The sequence below is a fragment of the Cottoperca gobio genome, chromosome 8 (genome assembly GCF_900634415.1).
Source record: "Cottoperca gobio chromosome 8, fCotGob3.1, whole genome shotgun sequence".
In the NCBI taxonomy this organism is placed as follows: domain Eukaryota; kingdom Metazoa; phylum Chordata; class Actinopteri; order Perciformes; family Bovichtidae; genus Cottoperca; species Cottoperca gobio.
The window spans coordinates 2,065,384-2,077,384 of NC_041362.1; the positions used below are offsets into that span (position 1 = coordinate 2,065,384).

A 12,001-nucleotide genomic window follows, 5' to 3' on the forward strand; every position below is an offset into this window, starting at 1 on the left:
AACTCATGTTTTGCTTTCTTAAATCTTATAAATAATACTTGTCTTTTTACCACTTAAATACAGAACCAAGTTGCATTGTCAGTGTTGTAGAAATAATAACCAATGCAGCACAGTAAAGTCGTGATGAAAATATTCAGTATCAGTGAGTATCAGACAGTGTGTCTGTCTGACCTTATAAGAAATTAGAATGTGCACGTTGATGTATTAAAGCCAAAGATCAAAGCAAAAGATCAAAGCAACAAAAAAAAGCACAAGATCACGGAACATTATGTGACATCACAGATCATTATGTGACATCACAGATCATTATGTGACATCACAGATCATTATGTGACATCACAGATCATTATGTGACATCACAGATCATTATGTGACATCACTACTCACTTGCATTACTAATGCTTACATACAGCTGTTGCTGTGGCAACAATAACCATAGCTGCATTGTGAGTAAGCATGTAAGATTATAAAACTAGATTTAAGACTATCTGATCACTAATTGCACATGTCCTATTTTATGTTATTAGATGTTTGTCTTATTGCTGTTGTTTGTTTCTTTCAAGTGAAACTCGAATTGCTTTTTGTTTTAACTTCTTGCTGTTTTGCTTGAATTATGTTGATTGCTCTTTTATGTTAAATGTTTTTATGCTGCTGTCTTGTCCAGGACTCCCTTATTAAAGAAAATGTAAATCTCTTTTTTTTTACACTTCTTTTTCTCATTTCATTTAGCCCTATATGACTGTTTGTATCTTCTGTGTTTTAAATAATGAGATATACTAATGTGTGGCAGCCAACCTTTGTTAGATAGTAGACAGACTGCTGGAAGGTGAACATGATGACTTCCTCTAGGACCGTCATGGCTTCCTCACAGGCTGTCTGAGTGGAGGAAATTGCAGAGTCCAACAGACCTTACAACACACAAACACATTTTAAAAACACATACAACAGATGATGACAAAGTTAAAGGACACGCTGTGTTGTTGTGCACCTTCGTCCTCCTGATCCTGCCTCCAGGGCAGCAGTTGAGGGACTTCATGCTGGATGAAGTGCAGCAGTTCGATAGAGTTGGCCATCCACAGCACCAGAGGCTGCAGACCTGGGATCAGCTCCTCCATGCTGAGCAGCTGAAGATGCTCCGGCTGCCCGTCATTAGAGCTCCTGACAGAAAAAACACAGGGATCAGTGCTATAAATAAACTGAAGTTTAAGTTAATTATCATTTATTTGGCAGATTAAAAAAAGACCTAAAACCTGGAAACTAAGATAACAAAATAATTAATTAATTAAATGTATCCTGCATCACATCAATTCATTCCCATGCTTCACTTCCAAAAGGTTGTTTGTTGTGACAACAGAATTGAGGAAGTCAGAAATATTTGTGACATAATCGAAACCCTAAAAATAATGAGACAGTGAAGATGGAAAGATGGACATTTTTTGTTTAGTTTTAAACCATCCACAAAAGTGGACTTAACATTCAGTTAACCTCGTTTGAACTTCCTCTAATATTATCGCAAATCAGCTAAAAGTTTAAGTGCCGTCAAGAAGGTTACAGCAATTTTCCATTGAACTTTCCATTCCTAATAAAGTTATTGCTCTCAGTCAAAATGTCTTGTTCTGTTAGATTTATTTAACTAATGCTGAAATGATTAGTCCATCAACAACAATGTTGATGATTATTTTATTGTTTAGCTCATTAGTCCAGCTTCTAAATGTTAGTCAAAACAAAGCTATGGTTTACATTTCTTAACAAAATAATTAATCAATAATAATATTAATTAATAGGGGTTTTGATTATTATTTGCCGCTGTTAAACATCTTACACTGTATCCTTCTAAAGGTACGGTCACATGTCCAATTCTATTGAAGGTTTTTAGAGTTTGTTAAACTTTGCAACCTCCTGAGTCAGACAAAGTGTAATCCGGTGAAACTTGTGAAAGAAAAGTAGTTACTGTGGGAGAAAACTTAGCTGCTTCTTCTTTCTTAAGAAGAGACTGTGGGAAATGCTCTCTTTGCACAACCTGCATTTAGAAAAACCTTTATTGTTTTCTGGAGGAGCAAATAGTAGTAAAATCAGACTTTAACTGCTTTTTTTTCAGACAGTAAAACTCGAGGTATTGTATATCAGCGGCTGCTCTTTTCTCTGTGGCAGCTCATTGTCATGTATTTCTAAAAAAACAAAACACTTTGTTTACTCACGTTTGTGGCTGGATCGCTGCAAGTTCCTTTGTCTTCTCCTAAGAGGGAGAACACATGAAGAAAATATCCATTTCATGCATGCCTTACCAGCAAACATCAACCATCTCATGTATTTTTAAAAGGCACATTTGATTACTTGACATTCTTTGCCACACTAAGGGGAATATATGGCTGAATCAGAGCTGGGCGAATATAGTAGATGTGGGATGTAGTAAATTACTAAATCAAAGAACAAAGAAAACAAGTTCCTCACAGTCCTAATCTTTTAACTAAGGAAAAGTTTAGACATCATACAGCCCTAAAATATTGAGATTATTTATAAACCAAATTGCACAGCCCTATGCTGAATACACACTTAAAAGGTAAATTCATCCTTACCCACATAACGAGCTGGATCTGTCCAGCTATCCGGAGCAGCAGCTGTCTGAAGTGAGTCAGCTCGAAGGTGGAGGCTGAATGCTGGATGCAAAGGCTCAGCAGGAAAGCAGGTGTCAGCTTTGGTTCATTTCCACTAGGGTCCAACATATCCAAAACCTCCTGCAGGACTCTCTCCTCCTGCTCCAGCTCGTAGATCACCAAAGCCTCTTTTCCCTCCAGGTCTCTCCAACACGACAGTAAAGACTTCCTCTGCAGGCTTTTGATGGCGAAAGACGAGCCACATGATAAACAAGAGGATGATGTCTTTGTGTCAGAGTTTGGGCAGAGTGTGGTCATCCACGGAGGAGTCTGCAGGGACCCGGATGTGCTGGTAGGATCCTTAAACATGAACAGATAGTGTTTCCCTAAGCCCACCAAGTCCCCCGGGTTCAGTTCCACCTCCTCTTTAAGGAGGAAACCATTTCTTGTCACAGGAGCACCATGCAGGGGCTTCAGCATCGTCAGAGTCTTTCTGTGCTCCCCTGTGTTAGAGTCCAGGCGTCTGACGCAGCAGTGTTGTGGAAACACGTCAGGGGCAAAGAGAAGGATGTCGACCTTTAACCTTTCCTCGTCTTCTCCGTTACAGTGCTCCCTGCAGCAGCCAAAGATGGTGGTGGTCCCACTCATCAGGTAAATGACAAAATCCTGCAAAAAAAAGTGTTGTTTAATTCAGGGCTGCAACTAACAATTACCTTTTAATCTGCCATTTATTTTCTTGATTAATCCTTTTATTGTCTGTGAAATTGGTTAAAAAAAAAGGTTTTCTTTGTCAAAATCAAAATACATCAAAATCAATGTTGCTAATCATTGGCATATCCCAGACTGTGAAAAAGTAACAATCCCCCCTAGCATTTAGTATACAGAAAATAACTAGAAAATTGCATTCAAAGGGTTAAAATTCTGAAAATGAATCAATATTTGGTGGTTATAAATAGGACTGAAGTTGGTTAAAAATATTTAATCCAGTGAAAGTGGAAAATAATATTAATATATAATTTACTGTCAGACATTTTTCAGAGCAACTTTTTTTTTAAAGTGCGGCACAAGAGTTAATCCCATACTCTTGATGCAAAACCTGTTTTTTAATGACAGGCAACAGTCAATGACAGATGGGATTGAATTTCTTGTGTAACATTTTGGAAATGAACCAGCAGTGTGCGTGTGAACAGCAGCATGATCATCCTACACTTGCAGTGAGAGGCGAGACAGGAAAAGAAGAGCTTAAGAGTGAGACGTCGGGTATGTGCGTGACCTCCGGGACGCCACGTTAAGACTATTAGTCATGCTATGATACAGTATCATCTCTGCTGTCTGACAGGCCTGTGACGACCAATGTGAAGCTACAGTAAAGCTGCTACATCGTGAAGAGAAGAGAAGTTTCATGAAAACTATGTAAAACTGCACAGCTCTTTCGTTTTTTACATCAGATATACTGTTCATATTTTTTCATAGACATTTGTCATATTGTTATTGTATTATACAAACAGTATTAAAATTCATTCTATGTGGTCAAACTTCTTTTTGAAATTGACAGAAACCCTGCAGAAACCCTGCATACAATAACACAAACAAACTAACCGATCCAGACAGCGCTAGACCAGCAACCCTCGTGTTCTGCCAGGTAAAATGACTGTTTTCGTCAAGGGAGTCTGGTGGCTTTGAAGAAAGAATAGATAACGGCTTCAGTTCCCCGTAGGAAAGCTCTGTCCGACAGCAAGATAAAGTGGTGAAAATATTCTAAATATAGCCTACACTTGAACTGATATTGATTTTTGTAGGTGCCGTTTTGCTGCCGCCCCTGTCTACAGCAGTACATAGCTTCCTGCTAGTACTCCTGTCTGTGTCTCTACACTGGGAGCTTGCTGACTGCCATCTTCTGTAGGTAATACACAGTAGAGCAGCAACGATTAGTCGAGTACTTGATTAATTGGTCAAAAGAAAAATAATCAGCAACTATTTGGAAATTGATTAATTAGTTAATAATTAATAAGTATTTTTTCATGTAAAAATGTCAGAAGATGCTGTTTCATCATCTCAATTATGGAGGTTTTCTGCTTTAAATGGATATCTTTGGGACTGACAAACCAAGACATTTAAAGAAACTGCGATGGACATATTTCAATATTTTCTGACATTTTTTGGACGGAGCGATTAATCTATAAAATAATCGGCAGATTCATTGATTATGAAAATAATGGTAAATTGCAGCACTAAGGCACTGACTATTGAAAAGTACTTCATACAAACCCACAAACATTATCCATTTAAAACAAGTATACTGGTACATAGATTACAGCACATACAGTTTACGCCTCCCTCTAAATTTGTTTATACACTCTCAGAATAGCTTGCGTGGAGCTTATCTCCTCTACATTGTGTCTTTAATCAGGGTTATCGCCTGGTTTTAAACGTCCTGAGCAGGTTTCTCTGACTGTATAGTGATCACGTAGTCCTTTCATTGGAACATGATGACAGACACCTCGTCCTGTGTGGAGGAGGTCACTTCTGTTTCCCTCTGAGCCTACAACACACCGCTGTAGACAAATCCAGTGTTTCCTTCCTGTCCGGCCTCTTAAACCACATGACTCTCTGACTCTGGGATTTTCTCCTTGAGGTTCTTAACTTAAGACGTTCAATGCAACACTCTTATGTTCCGGTTTACACCTTGATGTTTCCTATAAGCCTGTGTTAGCCTGACAACACACTGCCAGGCTCTCAAGGAGACTCTTCTATGACCTTAAAGTCTTGAAACAAAAGGAAGATCCATTTAGTGAAGCTAAGTGGCAAATAATCTTTAGCGAGCAGGCAACAGGGTTTATGGGAAATGGAGTCTTAGTTCTGAGAAACATCACTATGAGTGTCAGATATCCCCTGTCACTGACCTGTCTTTGGCTGTAGCCCTGCAGCAGGAGGAAGTACGGGAAGTCAAAGGGAGGGTGAATGGAGTACTGGGTGGTGTTGTCGTCGCTGCTCTCCGTCTCCTCCTTCTCCATGCCGAGTCGCAGCACCTCCTTGTCGGCCTCGGCCTCTGGATCCTCTCTGAGCGCGCTCTGCTGGGCCCGGCTGGCCTCCTTCCCCATCGCAGACAGATCCATCTCGCTGAGACTCCTCCAGATCCCCAGTCCGTCCACATCGTCCCCGCTGCCGTCCACAAACAGCGAGGTCACTCTGGAGCGGCTCTTCTGCAGCTTTCGAGCCTGAGCATTGATGCCTGGATCGAAAAGAAGACAGTGTGTTAAAGCTAAACTGTACATGTTACTATTAACAATATGAAAAACAAACTGTTGCATGTTCATGATAATACACTGCTGATGAGACTGTGAGACTGTTGAAGATCTTATTCGTCAGTACTGGAGTAAGACAAGATTTATGAATACATATAAAATGTGCTTCTTTGATTTTGTTACTAGTAAATATAAAATGATAAGGATCATGTATCGTCATCTAAAGCCATAGGTCATTTTCCCAGAGTTTTTAACAAGAAGGCAAACAGAAGTTGTTAGTGAAACCTATTTAGCGTAACACATAAGCAAAACATTAACAATGATGAAAAATCCCCCTGAAATCACTCTGGTCAATCAAATAGACTCCAGCATAACGTTTTACTGCACTGGCACCAATTCAAATGAAACATATAAAGAAGGAAAGAGAGGAAATGTGCAGGGAAAGTGAGATGTGAACGCCTCTATCTGATACCAGCAGCCGCTCTGTCGGCCTGACATAACACAAACACTATTCAACTCATTTGGAGCCATTAAGCACCGAGGAATGTCCACCGAGCCCCGGCTTCACACCCGGCAGCCCTGCCGCTCTTATCAGCTGTGGAAGTGGGTGTTTTCTACATTGTTCAGCAGCAGTGTGACAGACCGGGCTCAGTGCCTAAAACTCTCACACTGTATAGGTAAAGGGCAGTTTCCCTCGGTCAGTGAGAGAACTCGGGTTTGGCTGATGTTGACCAATATCGATATTTCAGGCTAATTTCTAATGACCTACAATATACGTTGTGAATGCTTGCTCTTGAATTGTATTCTTCTGATGGTGGGAAACCCTTTCAAACAACCTCAAGACCTTTATAAGACACTACAACTCATTCATCAATAAGGTCTGCTTATTGATTACGGTTCTTGATTTTGATTCTTTGAGGGGGTCAAAACAGGTCACATGCTTCTTTTCCAGAAAACAAACGTATGTTTATGGAACCTGTAAATTAATTTCATACAGTTTAAATTGGTTGTTGTTATTAAATAATATATTGTACATATCTGTACGGTGAATATGAAGCTACTGCCAGCCGCTATTTAGCTTAGTATAATAACTGGGAACAGAGGGAAGCAGCTAGCATAGCTGCCCAATGGTAACAAAACACTAACAGTCATCTGCCCCCAAGTCCTGGGTCAACTGTGCTTCTACTGGGTGCAGGCAAATCACTCTACCCCAAGTTTAAATGTAGAATTAACTCTCAAAATGACTAATTTAACAAAGCAAAAAATACAACAGAAATCAAATGTTAATGTTATAACTTGTACCAAGTAGTACCAAGAACAATACTGATTAAAAAGCCAGTATATTGGTCTAACGCAGAGAGAACCACGACAAACTTGTGCCAAAGTCAACAGGGCTGCAGCACAGTCCCCAGTGAGCAGGATGTGAGCTCTGATAGGAAGAATAACACAACAGTGAGTGGCCACTTTCTGGCAGCTGCAGTGGGAAGAGCTTGTGCCTGGATGTTTCACAGGGTCCTGACGGGCCCTTGCAATAAAACAAAGATAAGAGTGGGGCCGCGCTGACCTCCTCTATCCCTCACTGCAGCTTTTGTTTCCTCCTGACCCCTCTTACATGCCTGCCATCTCCCCTGTTCTAGCTGGTGATAAGCTGGACAATGAAGGCTGTTACCCTGCAATAAGAGACAAGGATAAAGGCTCCCCATGCCACCAGAACAGAGACTTGATCAACAAAGTGATTGATTAGCCAGGCGTAAGGATGTAAGGGTGCTGAGTTGAACTTAAAATGGTCAGATTAGTGCTGGACCGGATGTCATTTTTTTTGCATTCAAAGCTTCTTTTGAGGTTTTTGAATAAAGCTACAAATGTCTGTTGTCATATTTTATGAAGTCATCGCCCTAAAAAAAAGTAAACTTTGAATAAAATCCTCAATTTGAATGAAGTGATTCAGACTAAAGCTGTCCTATCCAATACTAATGATATTAGTGTAGCCTATCTTTATCTTTATAAATGTTATTTAGAATCTGAATGTCAACGTTATGAATGAAGCTTTGAAGCCTCGAAAGTACAGCTCCAGATAGATTATGCTTTTTAAGGACAGCGGGAACAATCTTTGGTCTCTGAAAACAGCAAGTGATGAACTCTAAAGCTACGAAGATGTTATACCTGCTGTGACTGTGTCTCTGTCTTTTAAACTTTGTTCTTGGACGCTCGCTCTCAGCTGGATTTCAAAACGCCTTGAGAATCCTTCCTTGGGTTTCCAAAGTGACTGCAGTAATAGGGGCTTCTCGTTGTCTCCCACCACCCGGAAACACTCCCTCTTCCACTGGTTGTCTGCGCCCGTTTGGCCGATCACATCACAGAGCACGTAGTCGTTGGCGTCTTCTTTCTCTAGGCAGTACCTAGACAAGAGAACCACAGGGTGGATGTTAAATCCTCTGGAACTGAGTTAACTAGCTGTTATAGGGTCAGTTTAACTATTTATATGCCAACCTCGAGGTCACAATTTATTCTTTTAACCGTGCTAGCAGTCTGTCGGTCCAGCACTTTCATCCAAACTAAAATATCTCAACTACTATTAAATTCATTTGTATGAAATTTGGTACTGATTTTACCTTCAGGAGGAATTTGAGTAAATTTGGTGATTGGTTCAATTACTAGCATGCTAACACGCTAAACTAAGATAGAGACACAACCTGCTTAACGTTAGGATGTTAGCATTTAGCTAACAAGTACTGTTTCACAGAGCCACTGTAAACTCTTAGCTTTGTTTTTGTTTAACTGATTAATCATTTAGTCGCTCGAGCGCTCAAGTGACGTCTTCAAACTGCTTGTTTTTTTCCAACAAAATCTAAATAAACAACAATATTCAAAAATCATTGATCTTGAAGGCCTGAGGTCAGAAACGTCATCTGAATAAAAGAGAAATGCTAATAGAGCCAGAGTGTGTGACAATATTTTCCTACTTTCAAGTCTACTTCCAGTGATCAGCCTCTCACTACAACCCATGGTGCGTTTCACTTTTTTTTAGCATTTTATAAAGGGTGGTGCAGGAATGAGTCCTAAATCCCAGAATTTAGCTTTTAAGCACTTCTGGTTCTGTTTTTTTTAATGGATTTAACAAAACTACGTCATCCCTGCAGCACTCTTTAACATCTCAGATCATTTGAATGAAAGACCTCACCTCTCCAAGGCCTCCTTCACCAGCTCCTTTGCACTGGACTGTATGGTGGCCAGCACGCTCTTGTAGTTGGTCCCCTGACAGATGTCGCTGCCGAAGATCTTCAGGATGCCAGGGACAGACATTTGACTGGACAGCTCTGCAGGGTCGTCGGCAGCACCCGGCGCCTGGCCCCGGCGGCCACTGCAGGGGCTGTGGTTGAAAACAGTCGAAAGCCGGTTGTTGTTGTGGCGGCGGATTTTGCTCTTGGCCGGCTGCCGGACACCCACGCTCTCTGTGGAGCGGACGGTGGTGTCCGAGTGGTTTGACCTGAGAAGATGGGAGAAGTGGTTAAATATACACAATGGAATAATCTGTCATTCTTCATAAGTGATTTTCTTTTGTATATCCATACTAGAGCTGCAACAATTAGTCGACTAATCGATTGACAGAACAATAAATCGCCAAATAATTTGATAGTCATGCAAAAAATTACGTTTCCAGCCTCTAAAATATGATGATTTCCTGCTTTTCATCATAATAAACTGAATATCTTTGGGTTTTTGACTGACAAAACAAGACATCACCTTGGACTTTGAGAAACTGGGATGGATATTTTTCACTATCGTCTGACATTTTGAGCAAAATGTAATGGATAAATCTGGAAAATACTTGATTAATACAGATTAATCGATAATGAAAGCAATCGATAGTTGCAGCCCTAATCCAGACCAACACTTTCATTTTCATGTCCAGTGATTTATGGGTAAATAAAAAGGTGACCTCCAATCGGATTACTCCAATATGTTTGTCTGACAGCTTTAGATACTAGTGACTTTGCAGATTCAGATTAATAATACAAAATATAAATCAACCAAAAAAGATGATTTTTATTATGTATACTTTTACTTGTGAAAAGAGTATTTCTACACTGTGATAGATAGATAGATAGATAGATAGATAGATAGATAGATAGATAGATAGATAGATAGATAGATAGATAGATAGATAGATAGATAGATAGATAGATAGATGATAGATAGATGATAGATAGATGATAGATAGATAGATAGATAGATGATAGATAGATGATAGATAGATAGATGATAGATAGATAGATAGATAGATGATAGATAGATAGATAGATGATAGATAGATAGATAGATAGATAGATAGATAGATAGATAGATAGATAGATGATATATGATAGATAGATAGATAGATAGATAGATAGATAGATAGATAGATAGATAGATAGATAGATAGATAGATAGATAGATAGATAGATAGATAGATAGATACATGTACTTTATTGATCCCAAATGTGGAAATGATTGTGTTATAGAATATCTATAGGATACACAATACATTCAGACTTACTGGAGAGATCCATTGCTGGGTTTCCTCCCCAGTTTGGCCAGTCGCTTCTTAGGGGAGCGGATCAGTAAACCCACTGGGAAGTTTAGGGCTTGTTTATTTACGTGGCTGCTTCTCTCCTCGGAAATCATTGTTGTTTTTAATTCACGTAAAGACAACAAAACTACCGGAACAGTTGAAATAATAACCAGAATATAGCATTCTTCGCCGCAAGCTAAGTGATGAAAACTTGACGTTTTTCCAAAGGGAATAGTCCACTTTCACCTCCAAAAAAGACCTTCACAAATCACAAAAAGATGTACAAATACTCCAATATCATCTATGTAATGGTATCCATTCGATGAAAGTTGTGAAAGTTATTTAAAAAAAATGTTAGCTTGTTACATTCCCACACACGTTAAAATCAAAAGAGCGCCAGTTGGTTTCAAACTTCCCAAAAAAAGCAGTTTTCTTGAAGATAAAATCCAAACTGAAACGATTATTCAGCAGAATAACAAGAAGTAGACACATTTCCACACACCGTTAGTCCGTTGCTGACTGGAAACCGTTAGAAAACGGGTCGAGAAACATCCCCGGTCCATGTTAACAACCGTGAGATCCGTTAACTGACTTGGACCTGACTGAATGAAGAGAGAGGGGACCCGTTGCTGCTGGAGGCACGAGCTACTTCAGGTGACGTCACTGCGGCGTCTCGAGGGAGGCGGGACAAACACACACATACACACGCATGAACACTTGGGGGGACCTCAGAGTCCTCGTGAGACCCCAAACCCTCAGATTTCATCAGTAATTGAGATTTTAGAAATGTATAGCAAACATTTATTTTCCTCAATAATGTTAATTATTAACTTTTTTATAACATCCATTGTCAATCTTTTCCAAAACAAAAAGTACATTACAAGGCAGGTAATAATAAACTAATACATCTTATTTTTTTAAGGGATCATTTGTAACTTTTCCGCATTAAATGTATAAAAAAACTATATAACTATATATAAAACTATATTTGTTGTTGAGTTATGTTCTGCATAATGAGTACTTTTACTTTTGGTACTTTACGAAGGGCAAATATGCAAGTGGCGAGCAGATTTGCATCACTGACCAGCCAAAACAAAACAATAATAATATATTGAGTGTCTGGTAAAATGTGTACATTCACTAGCCATTTTATTTTTATTTTGCTTCTATACTTTTACTTGTAAACAAAATATTTATACTTGGTATTGCTGAATACTTCTACTACCACTGTGTCCCACCAACAGTTACAGAACAACATTTTAATTCATTTTAAGTCTTTGTTTGTGTATCCACCTGATGGATTTAGGCAATTTTCAATCTTTTTTTCTTCAAAAACAGCTGCCTGCTGCTGCAGAAAACAACGCTATGATAGCAGTGAGAGTAAACAAAACCGTAAAGTTTTGGGTCAAACAGATAAACAATAAACTCACTATAAAGCTACGTAAAGCCGAGGGGAGCTGCAGATTCAGGTACTAATTCTCTGTAGGTGCATCACTAGTTAGTTATAGTATCAAACAGTGTTGCTTTAATTCCTTTATTTAGTTGTCATGTTTAGGTATACCATGCAGGGTTAAGAGCTGAGGCTGCATATCACAACGTCAGCTCCTGTC

General features: G+C 39.3%; 1 protein-coding gene across 1 annotated transcript in view; it reads right to left on the reverse strand.

Moving 5' to 3' along the window:
* The window catches only part of radil2a (Ras association and DIL domains 2a), a 30,741-nt gene extending 19,763 nt beyond the window's left edge, over positions 1–10,978 (reverse strand). The window contains exons 1-8 of the mRNA XM_029438412.1: positions 10,377–10,978; positions 9,021–9,326; positions 8,003–8,238; positions 5,498–5,826; positions 2,577–3,260; positions 2,199–2,236; positions 989–1,158; positions 796–908 (exon numbers count right to left, since the gene is read on the reverse strand). Coding sequence (XP_029294272.1) covers positions 796–908; positions 989–1,158; positions 2,199–2,236; positions 2,577–3,260; positions 5,498–5,826; positions 8,003–8,238; positions 9,021–9,326; positions 10,377–10,504 — 2,004 coding nt within the window. The 5' untranslated portion in view covers positions 10,505–10,978. The remainder of the gene's footprint in view (positions 1–795; positions 909–988; positions 1,159–2,198; positions 2,237–2,576; positions 3,261–5,497; positions 5,827–8,002; positions 8,239–9,020; positions 9,327–10,376) is intronic.
* Positions 10,979–12,001: the final 1,023 nt, after the last annotated feature.